This window comes from Medicago truncatula, chromosome 5 (genome assembly GCF_003473485.1).
Source record: "Medicago truncatula cultivar Jemalong A17 chromosome 5, MtrunA17r5.0-ANR, whole genome shotgun sequence".
NCBI classification, from domain to species: Eukaryota; Viridiplantae; Streptophyta; class Magnoliopsida; order Fabales; family Fabaceae; genus Medicago; species Medicago truncatula.
The window spans coordinates 24,965,178-24,981,693 of NC_053046.1; the positions used below are offsets into that span (position 1 = coordinate 24,965,178).

A 16,516-nucleotide genomic window follows, 5' to 3' on the forward strand; every position below is an offset into this window, starting at 1 on the left:
GGGGAGAAGTAAAAAAAATATTAGAGATAAAAAAATTTAAAAATAAATGATATTCATTTGTTTAAATTGATAGAATACATTGATATAAAGTAAATTCGTTAAAAACAAAAAACGTGAATATGCAAACAACTCACAACATCCATGTTTTAAACAAAGATGACTATATTTAAATGTCTAGAATAGGCGGGCATGCCTCCTACAAATTCGTCTTTAATAGACCATGTTGTTAGGAGTCAAAAAGGACAATGCAATGCATTGAGACGCTTCAAGAGGTTAACGGTTCAGAGTTCGACATGGAAGAAAAATACTACTAACATAACAATTTTAACATATTAATATTTATTTATTTAGTAAAAAAACATATACTAATATTTATCATTAATTTTTTTTTTTGAAGAGGCTAAAATGAATTAAATTACCAAAAACCAGAATGTCTTTCCTAGACAACAAAGTCAGAACAATATTTACAACAAAAACTTGTACAAGATAAACACTAGGAAAACTAAATAACAACTAGCCTAGGCCTAGAATAGTAAAAGGACTAAGCAACACCCATGGTAATTGAAGGAAAGAAATGTAAATTTCGCCTTCAACCACGTAAAACCAAGAGACTTAATCTTCTCTACCACCTGTAAAACTTTACAGAGCATTTTTTATCATTAAAAAGTCTGTTATTTCTCTCCTTCCATCTCTCCCACACCGTAGCAAATCAGATGACTTGAATTATTGAACGGTGTGTCTTTGTAAAACCACCACTGAAACTAAATTGATTAAAATGGTCAGGCACAAGATACGGGACAGCCGCGGAAATACCCACCCATCTATAGATTAAATGCCACACTGACCTAAAAATATTACAATAGAAAAATAAATGAGTTGATGATTCCGTTGCACCACACCTTACCATACACACCGTGGAAAGCATGATCAATAACACCACAGCGATGAAGTCATAAAGATATTTGTACTAAAAAAAGGAAAAAGACATAAAGATATTACATGATTTTACTATATGCCGAAGTAGTTGTATGTAATTGTTAGCTTTGAAATTTTCTTTCAGAAAAAGAAGTTTTTTGAACAAGTTCAAGGGACAAAAATATTCTAAACCGTCTTCCTTGAACCAGAGAGGGAAAAGAGAAAGAAAGTTCAAACTTCTATCGTTTGGAACACGGTAGAATAGTAGGTCCAAAGATTCAACCATTTCATAATAATTTTTAGACAATATTCTCATTCTTATATTATAGTGTTATTTCTCTTTCTCTTTTCTCTTTCTTGTTAAAATGTCATAAAAGTTATCGTAAGATATCAGTACAAATATCATTATTCTTTTAAATTTTATTTTTAATGTTCAATGAGTCGTAATGCCTCTCCAATAGGTGTCAATATCATGTTATATTTTTATATTTAATTTTGTTAAAGAGTTTCACATCAAAAAATGATGGCATGAGCATGTGTTTATAAATGGGGACAATCCTCACTTCATAAGTTGGTTTTGTGGAATTATGTTACGCCAAACTACAATTTCTATGAAATTTAACTACTAATCATTGTAAGTGGACCTTTACAAGTGAGGACAATCATCATTTCACAAGTCGGATTTGTGGGATTGTGTTACGCCTAACAACAGTTTTGAAGAAATTTAACTACTAATCTTTATAAGTGGGGACAATCTTCACTTCATAAACCAGTTTAGTGGGATTGTGCTGCGCTTAACAATAATTTCTAAAAAATTTAACTAAACTTTGTAAGTGGATGGTGGTGATGTCACTTTATATAAATTCATTTTCCGTTTCGTTCATCTTCTACGCGAGACTTTATTTTTGTCAAATAATTCATTGAAAGTTTTTTTATTCATAAATTATATTTATAAATTTATTTTCCTTTGTAGGTGGATGGTGGTTGTTGTCATTTTTTATAAATTAATTTTTGGTCTTGTCAAATAATACTTTCAAATAATTCATTGAAATTTCAATCTTAATATCTCATGTTTTACAATTGTGGAAGAACTATTCCGAAATAAAACGTGGATGAGGAATTTCCTAACGCAAAATATGATATTTTACAAATAAATGCATTAAGCATGTATCGAAAGAGTAATTTAAAACATGGCTATTAAAATTTAGGCTTAATTGCACTTTTGAACCTCTATCTTTCCAAAAGTTGCGGTTATAGACCCCAGTCCATTGTTGACTCGGTCAACGCTGACGTGGCACCCTAAGTGAGGTGCCACGTGTCAATTTTTAATTTTTTTTTGCCTTGGGGGTCCAAAACTGCCAAAGAATCAAAACATAGGGGGTTGTTTTGTATTTAAATTAGTTAGAAGTCCATAACCACAACTTTTGAAAAAATAGGGATCCAAAAGTGCAATTAAATCTAAAATTTATCATCATCTACTCCTCCTTACGTCCCTGTATGTAAACACCTTTTATATTTAAAGATAAATTTTTAGTTAAAATGGTGCTTAGATCCAGAGACCAAAGGACTAAATGATTAGGTGGCATTTATTTATGTTGTTAACGCTTAGGTTGAAGAAACGTGGTCTGTCTTTCTTTCTTCACCGATTATAAATGGTCATACTTCGATAGTCTTCATTCAATCCTTTCACTCCATCTACACAGAGTAGTATCCCAAATTCAAAGCTATTTTAAGCTAATTAAGGTAAGAAATATTTCATATTTTTCATTGATATGCATCTGTTCAATTTTCCTTTGTGTATACAGTTATTACGAATGAATTGATCTTGAGGTTGAATATAAAATTGTACCTATACTTAACTATTTATCCTATTTTCAAAATGTGTTTATGACATCTATGTTCGCAGAAACTTTTTTGGTGGTGATAAAATGCGTTGTATTTATCCTCGTGAACTTAGTTCAGTTGGTAAGGACAATGCATGCGTTGTATTTTAGTATATAAATGCATCTCAAATGGAGAGTTCTTAATATGTACCTTAATCTATTAAATATCTCTGTTAAAAGAAGGAAAAAAATGGATATCTATTAGTTATTGGCTACTATATAGTCTCTCTTTCGAAATCTTCATACAAAATATACACAAATATTTACTCATTTAATATAACAATGTCATGAAAATAATTTTTAGTTAAAGTTAAATATAATCTGCACTATGATACAAGTACAACTCATTTGGTAGTTGCATGAACGTTGATATGTAGGGATTATACTTCCAACACTGGATTTTCCACTTTTACCTTTAAAGCGTGTGATTCTAATCACTATACTACTTGACAAAACAAAAATAATTAGACTAAATATAAAACGGTTAATAACGATACCGATGTAATTAATTGATAGCATATTGTGCTACCATGATTCAAACTTGATATGTAATTGTGTAATGTTTAATTGATAAAGGGGTATTTTTTATTTTGTTGGTTCAATGATTTTGATTTAAGTATGGAGCAATGTTTTAAATAATGGTCGCGTATAATATTTCACGATTTCGGTTGTTGCGGATTGCTGTTGTTGTCGCGACGTGAATTAATCACAACATTGCCCAACTCTTAAATAATGAAAGTAACATAAATAACTTAAACTAGAGATAGATTCGAGGTTCTAAACTAGACAATGAGATAACATATGTGATTTATGATCAAATGTGTGTACAAAAAATATGATTTTCATCTATCTCAATTGAAAAAATATCCGGATTTTATGTCTATTGTCATGAACGATATATTCTGCGGCCACAACAGTGTTTCATCGTGGGTGTAACAACGTTTCGTCGTGATTTTTGTCACGGCCTTTTTGTCGGTAACAGACCGTTTTTAAAAACCTTGACTATCTAGCAGTAAGCTGGTAGCTGGCACATATCCCAGCACGTCAAGTTAACAGTACCCCAATAAAATATAATATCACTTTTCATTTCTACATCACCTTATCATATATCATAAGATAAGATGTTATATAACTTCACTTGAATAAATTTCAGTTGCTAACATAGTTTGTGAAATTGAAATATTATCAAGTTAAGAAAGAAGATTCATCACTTGAAGAAAAATGTCTAACTTAGGAACCTCATTATTGGTTCCTTATGTCCAAGAGCTCGCAAAGCAGCCCAACATAGAAGTTCCAGAACAATATCTTCAACCAAATCAAGACCCTATTAATGTATCAAATACATCTTCCTTACAACAAGTTCCAGTCATTGACCTAAATAAATTGTTATCAGAAGATGCAACTGAGCTAGAAAACCTTGATCAAGCATGTAAAGAATGGGGATTCTTCCAGGTTTGAACTATAACTCCTCCTTTTATTATACTCTAATTGTTTTAACTTTGTAAGATTTCTAAAATTCAAAATGATTACAGTTGATTAATCACGGAGTCGATCATTTATTGGTGGAAAATGTGAAGATAGGGGTTCAAGAGTTCTTAAGTCTTCCGGTGGAAGAGAAGAAGAAATTACGGCAAACTCCAGAAGATATGCAGGGGTTTGGTCAATTGTTTGTTGTATCCGAGAATCAAAAGTTAGAATGGGCGGATTTATTCTACACTACAACTCTTCCTTCTTACGCAAGGAATACGCGCTTATTTCCGAATATTCCTCAACCATTCAGGTTTTATTTATTTTTCTAACATCGTTTGTGTTTGTTGGCCGCAAATTTATCAACTGCAGATTACGAAACATAGTTGTTTGTTCAAATTTCGTAATGCAACAGAGCTATAATGCTGTTACAGACGTTATTTGAAAATATTTTGCACTAAATACGTTATCGCATAACAAATGCAATTTGTTCAAATTCCACTATGAGGCAGTGCTATAGCACAACTATTTACTATAAGCATTGTTTAACATTGTTTCATATTGCAGAGATAATTTAGAGACCTATTGTTTAGAATTGCAAAATGTTTGCATCACAATCATAAAACATATGGCAAAAGCTCTTAAAGTTGAACCAAATGAAATACTCGAGTTATTTGAAGACGGAGGTCAACAAATGAGGATGAATTACTATCCTCCTTGTCCCCAACCAGAAAATGTCATTGGACTCAATCCTCATTCTGATGCGGGTGCCTTAACCATCCTTCTACAAGCCAATGACATCGAAGGTCTCCAAATACGAAAAGATGGACAGTGGATTTCTGTTAAACCACTCACCGATGCTTTTGTCATAAACGTTGGAGACATTTTGGAGGTAATCGAAGAAAATTTACCATTTTAAGTGTTTTTATGTGTGTGTAAGAATAGAAATAAAATGTGAGCATAGGTAGCAAATAGAGCTAACTACGAACAAACTTTACATTGAATTATAAAAATTACTAGTCAGTCACACACACCTCGGTCATACGGTCAAGATTTGATGGTCCAAATTTTAAAGCAAATTTTGAATTCGTTTTTAAATCTAAAATACTGAGATTGAAATCTAGATCGTCTGATCTTGATCTAACAAGCGAGATGTGTGTGACCGTCTGATGTTGGCAAAGTTAACACCTCAATTTGAATCAATAACAATAACAAGTTAATTACTATTGAAGTGTCTCAAAGGACACATCAAACAATTTGTACTTGAAATTTTTTAAATTACAAATTACAAAATTATGCTGAAATTGAAAACCATTCATCACTTTAGTCTCTCCAAGATAATTCGAAAGACAAAATTGATCGATCCAAAGGATCTAAGGTGATCGATGATATTCAAATAAGCAGAGTATTGATCTGCACTCATAACCATACATATCAAAATAACAATAAACTACAAAGTTTAAGAGTGATTATGACCTCATGTTAAATGGTTTTACAGATAATCACCAACGGAATTTATCGGAGTATCGAACATCGAGCAACAGTTAACTCGGAGAAAGAGAGGATTTCCGTAGCAGCATTTCACAGACCTCAAATAAGCAAAGTTATAGGTCCAACACCAACACTTGTTACTCCTGAAAGGCCTGCATTATTCAAAAAACTTACTGTGGAAGATTACTACAAAGCATTCTTTTCACGTAAGCTACAAGGAAAGTCATGCCTTGATATTATGAGAATCCAAAATGAGAATGATATGTGATGAAAGTACCATAGGAATATAATTCAATAATGTGGTAGCAAAGGTATAGTAATTCAATAAATATGATAGAAATTGAAATTTGTATTCAGAAACAATATAGATAAGAAATATTTATGTGTGATGTTATATAAATATTTGTTTATAAATAGTTTGTAATTTTTTTTTGCTTATATATGTTCCATATGTCATATTTATACTAATAAATGGACAATAAGAAATCATCGTTAGAACTTTAACATCTCAAGTTAAGAATTATATCAAAAATAGGATATGATAAAGAACAAGAATAGAGATACTCTTATGTGTAATTTTCACACGATAAGATAAAACCAGACATAAACATATGAAAACTATAGAAGAATATATATAGTTCGATAATGAGAGATCATACCAATTTATATCTCATGTGAATTCAACACACAACACATACACTTGTGGAGGTGAAAATTATGCGAATAAATAAGGATTCCATTCTTAAAAGCATTTTATCAATCTCCTTACGGATAATATAAAACCCAATGAATGAAAATCGGCAAAATAAGACATCACATAGGATCGAGGATACGAAGAATGAAAATGAATGGTTCTTAGAAAGTTTTCAAAAGCAATAAAAGTTGGGGAAAATTCATCCCAAGTTCCAGGACATTTGAAGACGATTGAATGTTTGAAAAAGGAACAAAAACCAAAAAATTCGCAAAAGAGGACACTGGCCCTACGCCCTTGTGTGTTATACCATGCGCCCCGCGCATGGCGGCGGGCAGAAAGTGGTGTTTGTTTGTTTCTAAGCTGTTTTGATTGAAAAAGCTCACTTTTCTTCTCTTAACCTTTAGGTAATGATGCACTATAAATAAACATCCTTACACCCTCTTTTATTCATTCATAAAGGTACCAGTACAAGGCAAGGGTCAAACATAAGAGCTTTAAGGTAGAGGATCTCCATCCTCCTTTTGTTATCTCTAGGTTATGTTTTTCTATTGTTTTGTAATGATGTATGCTATCGTGTGCAACAAAACCTCTCTTGATTAAGGTTCCACGATGAACCCAACCCTTTCTTATTTCAAACCAACAATGAAATTGATCTCTAAGTGGATTATAGGACTGACAACCCTACTTTCGACCGACAAAGACGACCATAAATTGTCTACTTTCTCAATTAAATTATTTTAATTGAGTCTAAGTATGAACTTAGAGTTTTGAATCATCTCAGGGGAACACCCCAATTGTAACTAGTTGAATTGCGGCGATATAAAAATCAAACTTCCACCGATATATCACGAGGTCATAACTCTACTTTCGTAAATCAAAAGACAAGTCATAACTAACAGCTAACTGCATTAATTCAAACAAAGACGAAAGGGGATTGAAGAATTTCCTAATCGCCGTTACGCATTTGAATCAAACCACCCGAATCTCGTATTGGGCAAAACAATTAAAACAATGCAACTACTTTCATATTTTCTATTCTATTTACTTTTAATACATTCCTCCAATTACTAAGTTGAACGAAAATCCTTATAAAAATGATAACTTACTACTTTATTATTTGTTATGATTTAGTGTACTTGTAATTCGCATCATAAGTTTAGTGTACTTATCAATTTCGTCTGTCAGACGAGGAAGAGAGAGCAGCAGCTGTAAAAGAGTCTTTCATTGAAATAGTTTCAAAGAAAAACAAGAAGCAAAAGTGTTTTTGGGTTTATTATATCCACTCTAGAGGCGGCTTCTAGATTGATTTGAATTCTCTATTCGATTATGGAGAAAATCTTTCATGGACACAACCCCAAATAAATATTATTTGGATACACTCACATAAAATTAACAAAATTAAACAAAAAATATTTAGTCACATCAAATGATATCATATCATTTTATTCTCTTTTAATTTTTTTTGGTTGTGTGTGTCCAGATATTTGTTTTAGTTTGTGTCGAAGTAAGTGTGCCTCTCAATTTTCTTTTTTTTTTGGTCAAGTAGTCTAGTGGTTAGAGCTCACACAATTTAATTGTGAAGAAGTGGAGAAGTGAAGTGTCCGAAGTTCGAACCCAACCCCTACATATAAAATGCAATATCCCTACGAAATGAGCTAAAATAGATTTTTTTTTTTGTTCCTTTTATTTTGGCCTTTTTCTTACTTTCCCTTTCTTGTTAGCTTTATTTTGGCTCACCTACCTTCTCGGTGCTATTTTGCTCTATATTTTATTCGAGTGTGTGGCAGTCCCACTAAAAACACTATGATTTTTCATTATGATAGACCTCATTTCATCTCATAAGTTTAGTTTAATATTTGATGATACCATTGCCCCAACTTTTCCATTATTATTTTTCAATAAAGAAATCTCATTTTTTGTTTTTCCACACGATCCTAATTCGTTTGGTAAAGGCCTAATTAGTGCAATTTTAGTATAGGATAAAACACATTTAACTCTTATCTTTGTTTGACAAAATACTTAACTCATCAATCATCAAATACATAAAACAAAAGCATTGGACTCAACTGTACATCAAATGGCTCTGGAGGCATCCTCTATCATTGTTCCTTCTGTTCAAGAGTTAATAAAACAACCAATTACTGAGATTCCAGAACGATATTTCCATTCAAATCAGGACACTATTGTTGTAACTAACACAACTTCTTTACCACATGTTCCTATTATTGACCTGCATAAATTGTTGTCTGATGATTCAGCTGAGCTAGAAAAGCTCGACCAAACATGCAAAGAATGGGGTTTCTTCCAGGTTAATTAAATTTAATTTGGCTTATTCTTATTCTCCTTATTTACTTTGTTATATACTACAATTTATTTTTAGGTATAAATTTCATACATTCAAAATAAAGCAAGTATCTTTAAAAAAAAAATAAAGCAAGTAATTATGTTTTAATTACTACTATCCAAGGAAAAAAATGAATTTGTTCATAACATTAACAAGATAAATTGGTAATTAGTTTGCCTTTTAAAAAAAGATAATTTCAAAATTAATTGCAGCTGATTAACCATGGAGTCAACACTTCACTGGTTGAAAATATGAAGATTGGTGTTGAACAATTCTTCAACCTTCCAATGGAAGAGAAGAAGAAGAAATTTTGGCAAACACCAAATGATATACAAGGATTTGGTCAGTTGTTTGTTGTATCTGAGGAACAAAAGCTAGAATGGGCAGACATGTTCTACATTAACACTTTACCATTGGACTCAAGGCATCAACATCTAATTCCTAGTATTCCCACACCATTCAGGTATATAACAACAATCTCAATTTATGTGTTGTTTCCTTAATTAAACATTATTGATGTTGGTAATTTTTTGAAGAAGCTACCGGTGAGAAGAATCGAATCTGAGACCTTAAGGAGTAACACACACTCAGGTCACAGGTCAATACCACCAGGCTATTGATGTTGGTAATTAAAATAGATTTTGTTGTTTCATTGCAGAGATCATCTAGAAAATTATTGCTTAGTGGTGAAAAAGCTGGCTATCACAATAATTGGTCGTATGGAGAAAGCTTTGAAGATCAAAAGCAATGAACTAGTTGAGTTATTTGATGATATAAATCAAGGAATGAGGATGAATTACTACCCTCCATGTCCCCAACCAGAGAATGTCATTGGACTAAATCCTCATTCTGATATGGGTATGCTAACCATCCTTCTTCAAGCTAATGATATTGAAGGCCTTCAAATAAGAAAAGATGGACAATGGATTCCTGTTCAACCCCTCCCTAATGCTTTCGTCGTCAACCTTGGAGACATGTTGGAGGTAACATACGTAGATTAATTTGATGGCGAACTTATTAAATTGATATTCATATCATGAATAAAGACATTTTTCGTAATTGTGAATCAAATTTTATTATGAATCGTAAGATATGTGAATGTATGTTCGTTCATACATCACACACTACGAAGAGAGAAATAAGTAACATTTGAGTATCCGAGGAACATTTTAAGAATGTGCACCCAAGTGTGTGGAATCAGTACAATTGGCAAGCGTTTTCATCGTAAAGGCTTTCTTTGAGGCCAAAATCATTCGTCTTGGCAATGATCTTTTGGTATCCGACGAACATTTTATTTAGTTTTTCAATTATGGTTCACATTTTAAATCCTTTTACAGATATTTACGAATGGAATTTACCGAAGCATTGAGCATCGAGGAATAGTGAATTCAAAGAAGGAGAGGATATCCATTGCTACATTTCATAGGCTTAATATGAGCAGAGTTATAGGTCCAACACCAAACCTCATTACTGCTGAAAGATCTGCTTTGTTCAATCCAATTAGGGTGGCTGATTACATCAAGGGATACCTTTCACGCCAGCTAGAAGGGAAATCATACTTGGATGTTGTAAGGATTCAAAAGGAGATGGATAAATAATTTAAGTTTATTTATAGGATTGTTCATGACAATAAAAAAATGCAGAACTAGAGTAAGAAGAAAAGTAATGCAACAAATGGGGACAATGTGCAACAATATTGTTGCAATGAATATGTACTTGCTGTTTAAATTTCATACATCGAATTTTACTTTACATATACATATATGTATTGTTGAATTGTAGTTCTCTAATATTTGCATATGATGTGATGCAAAACATACTATAGAATGTGGCTTCAACAAGCATTAAACAATGTCTGTATGTCTTAAAACGAAATATATTTATTTCTTGCAATCTGAGAAATAGGTGGTACAATTGTAAGCTACTGCTAAATGCCATGAATTTTATTGTCTCTCATATATACAGAGAAGGCAACCATTGTGCCGATATATTGGCAGCGTTAGGGCTAACTGTCCAAAATTTAACAATATGGTCAGAAGTGCCTCTAGATATCAGAGAATTTTATGTCAAAAATCGTCTTGGTATGCCTAATTTTAGGTTTATCAATTTTTAGGAGGTTTTGGTCTTATGTCCCCCTCCTTTTCTTTTGTATTTCTCTCTTTTATAATGAAGTTTTGAGGTAGCATACCTTTACTGCTCCTCTTTTTGGTTAAAAAAAAATATATATATTTATTTGCTTTAAAATAAATTTTAGGACTTGACCCAAGAAAAAAAAATGCTCGATCGGAATATTATTATAAGTCACTTTAAAAGAATATTTTAATTTTATTATAAGTTGATTTACAATGTCAATGCATCAATAATGATTTTTTTCTATCATATCATTTACCATGTATGATTACTCTCTTTTTTTTATTCTTTTAATTTCTTTTTCCCATATCACATTAATAAGAGATAATTTTGTAAAATCACTTATAGATTCTCTTTCCAATACAAAGTAAATTACATTTTTTAATATGTGTGAAAATGTCAAAACAACCTATAATAAGGTGAATGGGTCTCCCACATATGAGTTCTCTTTGGAAAGGGGATTGAGACAAGGTGACCCCTTGTCGCCTTTCTTATTTCTTCTGGCAGCAGAGGGATTTCATGTTTTAATGGATTCTTTGTCTCACAACAATTTATATAAAGGTTACTCGGTTGGGAGGAACGATCCGGTGGTGGTGTCTCATCTTCAGTTTGCGGATGATACCTTAATTTTGGGGGAAAAATCTTGGGCTAACTTCGAGCTATGCGAGCCGTGCTTATTCTCTTTCAAAAGTTTTCTGGCTTAAAGGTGAATTTTGCGAAAAGTCTTCTAGTTGGGGTGAATATCCCCGGATCTTGGTTAGCTGAAGCAGCTATGGTTTTGAATTATAAGGTTGGAACTATACCGTTTATGTACCTTGGGTTGCCTATTGATGAAAATGCTCGGCGGTTGGCTTTTTGGGACCCTCTTTTAAAACGTTTAAATGATAGACTGTCAGGGTGGAGTTCGAATTTCTTGTCCTTTGGTGGCCGTCTGGTTTTGCTGAAATTTGTCCTGTCGTCGTTGCTTGTTTAGGCTCTTTCCTTTTTCAAGGCTCCGTCAGATATCGTTTCCTCTATTGAATCTATTTATAAGAAAAATTGGGGGGGGGGGGGGGTGGGGGTGTAGACCACAGGAAAATATTTTGGATTGATTGGCAATCTATTTGTCGGAGTCAGGAGGTTGGCGGTTTGGGGGTAAGGAGAATTAGGGATTTTAATACAACTTTATTAGGGAATTGGTGTTGGAAGTTGTTGATGGAGAGGGATAGTTTGTGGTTTAGGGTGTTGTCGGTCCGTTACGGTGTGGAGGGGGCCAATTGTTAGATGGTGGCGTGAGGCCTCTAGTTGGTGGAGAGATGTCACAACTTTGCGGGCGGAGGAATGGTTTCTTAGTAATGTCAATCTGTTTGTGGGAGATGGTATAAATACTCTCTTTTGGTCAGATGTGTAGGTAGGAGGAATGACATTTAGGGTGTGTTTGTTTCAAGTTATAATTGTTGATTCCCGGGAATAAAATGATTGGAATGTATATGCCTATGTTTGTTACAAGTTTACTTTATTTTATTCCCAGGTATAAAATGTTCCTGGGAATAGAAAAAATTTCCCAAGGAAAAGGGTGGGAATAAAGTTCCCATGGAGATGGGAATAAATTCATAAATAGTTTACCTATTATAATCCCTATTTTTATGGTTCCTAGGAATATTATAAAGCTAACCAAACATATTTTTCCTAAATTCCTTGGAATAAAATTCCCATCTTTATATTCCAAGGAATGTTATTCCTAGGAATAAATTTGGTAAACTTGAAACAAACACACCCTTAGAGATAGATTTAATAGATTATTTGAGTTGTCATTACTGAAGGATGAGTCAATTTTTGATATGCATTCGCTGGGTGGGGGAGTTAGGGAGGGGCTTGGAGGTGGAGGAGGAGGTTATTTGCGTCAGAGGAGGAGTTAGTGGGGGAACTTAGAATTATACTTCAAAATGTCACTTTGCAGGTTGATAGAGTTGATATGAGATTGTGGAGGTTAGAAACATCTTATGTTTATACAATTCGAAGTGCTTATAAATTTTTGAATGCTAATGTTGCTGTTGATCAAGCGGTGCCCGTGTCTTCTTTGTGGCACAAGAACGTTCCTTTGAAGGTGGTGATTTTTGCCTGGCGTCTGTTTCATGATAGGCTACCTACCAAGGATAACCTCTTCCTTCGACATGTCATTGGCATTATGCTCTGCCTTGCGTTGGAGATTGTGTGGAGATGGATGATAGATATTTTAGCAAGTGTACTAAATACTATCGAAGTAGTAAAAATATCGTTCCCACGAGGACTGTGTTAATCTCAATTTAGCAATAAAGTAAATATTTAGGATGTGTAAATTATTTTGTTTGTAGATTTGATTTGATTGCATAAAATTAAATAAACAGAAAAATAAAGATAGTTTTGGAAAATATATATGGAGAGATGAGACTAGGTCTTTCGAGTCATCAATGTTCCCCTAATTGGTATACTGCACCTATTCTTATGAATGATTTTCTAGTTTCACGATAGTTAACAAAATAGTCCTAATCAATCCCTTTAGTTAGGACCCTCTTCTCAGATTACAGTCCCTAATTCCTTAGGTGAGCTAATATTCTTTGAAGGTTTTAAGCACGTTAACCTAATATCACTAACAAACGATTATCCATTCCTAGACTAACCATGTTTATTAGAACAATTCAATTAGGTCTAAGTCGAAAGCTAGGGTCAGTAGTCATTCGTTCTCACTAAATCATGTTTATATTTGATCAGGATATAAAATGCATTAAGAACAATTGAATTGAATAAAAACTAGATTGTCATTCACAATAAATAGAGTTTCACAGCAACTTGGTTCAATTAGGATTACACAAAATCATCTCAGACCTAATCAAGAGAAATTAGCTAGACATGATTAAAATAATAAACAACATAGTAAAGAAAATAAACCGATAGAGTTCCGTCGTTGCCGCCGACCTTACTCCCGGTTACTTATCAATCGCTACTGTTCTTTCTTATTCTTTTTCCATATCATATGCTCGTATTTCTTTTTCTCCCGGTAGCGTGAATGAGCGGCTCCTTTTCTTTTTCCAAACGTCCTTCTCCTTTGTGCAGCAGCTTTCTTTTTATAGGTTCATGTATGTAACCTACTTCCTTTCTTTTTCCACAAATTGTTTGTTTCCCAATTTCTCCACGTGACCTATTATTGTCACTCTTCAATTTAGGCCCAATTAGTTTTCTTAATGCTAGTGACACCACCATGCCATGTATTATCAACTCAAAAATATATGCCACTATGATATGCTTCCTGGACTCACTTTTCCTCTTTTGTTTAATTCACACCACAAAAAGTAAAACTTCCAAATTAGGGTTCCTAAAATCGTGTCACGAAATAGCCATCGTGACACGTTTTAATCAATGTCGAATGAACCTCATCTTGTGCTCCAAATCGTGATACGTTTTCAACAACCGTGGCACGATTTTGCTTTCTTCAAAATCTTCTATTTTTCTTGCTTTTCTTGCTGCTTAAGCTTGCTTGTGAACTCAAAAATATCATAAAAAGACTCTAAAAACGTGGAATGACAGACTGTCATCACAACCCCAAACTTGAACCATTCCTTGTCCTCAAGGAATTCACTTGAAAAATTGACAAATGACAGTAAAATAACAAGTACCTGATCAAGCGATAGTACCCAAAAGTTCAACACCTTACTAGCTAAAGATAAGCTAGTTTGACTTGTTAGCCACCACCAATTCACAACTCCACGCAACAATATGAAAGGGTTCACACATAGTCGACATGCAATCTACATATTACCATACGCTTGAAAAGTTTCTAAACGTCAATCAAAATCAATGTCAATGCACACTTTGAGGTCTTAAAGAGTTATAGCGGGGCTTAGGTGAAGGTGGGATAATATTTGGATAAGTAGGCTACACAAAATTTGAGTTAGGCATCCCTACGGAAGTTAAGCACAAAATTCAATCCATCATTCATTCACCTTTTGGAACAACAATTCATGCAAGGGTACTAGAGTTTATTTATAACAATTGGGTTTGAAGTTACTCGATTTTTCAATCTCTTGTCCCTTTTTTATTCTATTCTCTCTCTCTCTCTGTTTTTTTTTTTTAATACACCATTTTGGCATATTGTTTTCATGAGAATGGCTTTTTTTTTTTTCTTTTCCTTTTCTTTCTTTTTCTTTGTTCTCTAGTACCCCCACCCCAAACTTAGTTGGTTGCAAATTCCAATAGCAACCCCAAACTTAATATTTAGCAACATTCTACAATGCCTAACTCAGAAAAACAATAAGGGATAAATCCTAAAAGTCTCTAAGCTTGTAATGTAGTTTGTCACCGTACAAAAAGATCTAAACCTACCGGCTCAAATTGGCTAAAAAAATGATAATATTTCAAATAATAACAGGGTAGGCTTCAAAAAGGCTCACAGGACCATGCACTTTTGCCTCAGTGTGCTAATGACAAAGATCAATCACAGTAGAGAAAAATTGCAAGTTCTAGAAATGTAAATGCATGGAACACTCTTTATAAGTAAATTGGAAAAATAAAATTTGGCTATGAACCTTACAGTTATGATATCTGGGAGTTGTGACTACCTATCTTTAACTGCCGTACACTTCGCCTTTGAAATCACAAGTCACTCCTCCTTTTGAACTTTTGGAATACCACTTGAACACATATTTGTTAATAAACTGGAAAAAGTCAACAAACAAGCAAATTCATCAATAATAAACAAGTTCAGATTCAATCACATAATAGGGGGATACAACTGAGTTAATCCAAAATGAAAATTAAAGAAAAAAAAAAGGTTTGACTCAACAATAGAAATAAAATACTAAAAATAAAGACAAAATAAAAAGGATGGGTTGCCTCCCACCAAGCGCTTTCTTTTACGTCATTGAGCTTGACGCTTCAACCACTATTAGGGTGGCAAAAATGATAAAAAGAATATATCATCCTTCTTCTTCCTCTTGTTTGGTAGGAATTCCATGAATTTGGCATAAAGAATAAGATACTCCCATGCACTCACTGTTGATCTTTTGGAATTTAAGCTCTCCCACCTTAGAGAATGACGTGCACCCTTCTGCACACGAGTGATTTCCTTAACCCTTGTTGACCCAGACTTCGAGAAAATATCAGCACTCCTCACTTTGGAATTTTCTTCTACCACAACCTTGTGACACTCAGTCTCCATCTGAACCAACTTCCTCTGAGACTCATGTGCTTTCTCAACAAGATTACCACACTGAATATCAAACTTCTCAAATAAAACTTGATATGACACCAAGAAATCATCTAAAATATTTTGAAGTTGAGTATTGTAATCGATGTTGATCCCTCCCATAACGACCACATCTCTCATTTAATCTTGAGATTTTATTGTCCAAATATACTATCTTCAAAGATAGCATATATTTTTCATACTTCAACATACCAATCTCTTCTGTGTCATGGAGGTATAACCTGTCTATCATAGCTGCAAAACTTGGATAAACTTTTTAGTAGAAGAAAAAGAAGCGCATAAATCATATTTTTTTTATTTTTTTATTTTTTTAAAAAAATATATACACAAAAATATAAATGACAGAAATCCTAAATAAAAACAAAATTTCC

General features: G+C 33.2%; 2 protein-coding genes across 5 annotated transcripts; both read left to right on the top strand.

Annotated features, from left to right (window-relative positions):
• The first annotated feature begins 2,536 nt into the window (after nucleotides 1-2,536).
• On the top strand, nucleotides 2,537-6,119 carry LOC11408226 (protein SRG1). Of its 3 annotated transcripts, none has more exons than XM_024783547.2 (5): nucleotides 2,537-2,658; nucleotides 3,994-4,250; nucleotides 4,331-4,578; nucleotides 4,833-5,157; nucleotides 5,764-6,119. In XM_024783547.2, the coding sequence occupies exons 2-5, from the start codon at nucleotides 4,020-4,022 to the stop codon at nucleotides 6,022-6,024; spliced, it is 1,065 nt and encodes a 354-aa protein (XP_024639315.1). In that variant the 5' UTR covers nucleotides 2,537-2,658; nucleotides 3,994-4,019; the 3' UTR covers nucleotides 6,025-6,119. The 3 variants fall into 3 exon arrangements, with proteins under 3 accessions (XP_024639315.1, XP_024639313.1, XP_024639314.1); XM_024783545.2 differs by having other exon boundaries at nucleotides 2,555-2,658; nucleotides 3,989-4,250; XM_024783546.2 differs by having other exon boundaries at nucleotides 2,619-2,658; nucleotides 3,952-4,250.
• Nucleotides 6,120-8,226: 2,107 nt separating this feature from the next.
• Nucleotides 8,227-10,696, top strand: LOC11418968 (protein SRG1). 2 transcript variants are annotated; one of them, XM_039834048.1, is made up of 5 exons: nucleotides 8,227-8,377; nucleotides 8,475-8,758; nucleotides 9,007-9,257; nucleotides 9,453-9,777; nucleotides 10,132-10,696. In XM_039834048.1, the coding sequence occupies exons 2-5, from the start codon at nucleotides 8,528-8,530 to the stop codon at nucleotides 10,390-10,392; spliced, it is 1,068 nt and encodes a 355-aa protein (XP_039689982.1). In that variant the 5' UTR covers nucleotides 8,227-8,377; nucleotides 8,475-8,527; the 3' UTR covers nucleotides 10,393-10,696. The 2 variants fall into 2 exon arrangements, with proteins under 2 accessions (XP_039689982.1, XP_003614575.1); XM_003614527.4 differs by lacking the exon at nucleotides 8,227-8,377 and having other exon boundaries at nucleotides 8,459-8,758.
• Nucleotides 10,697-16,516: the final 5,820 nt, after the last annotated feature.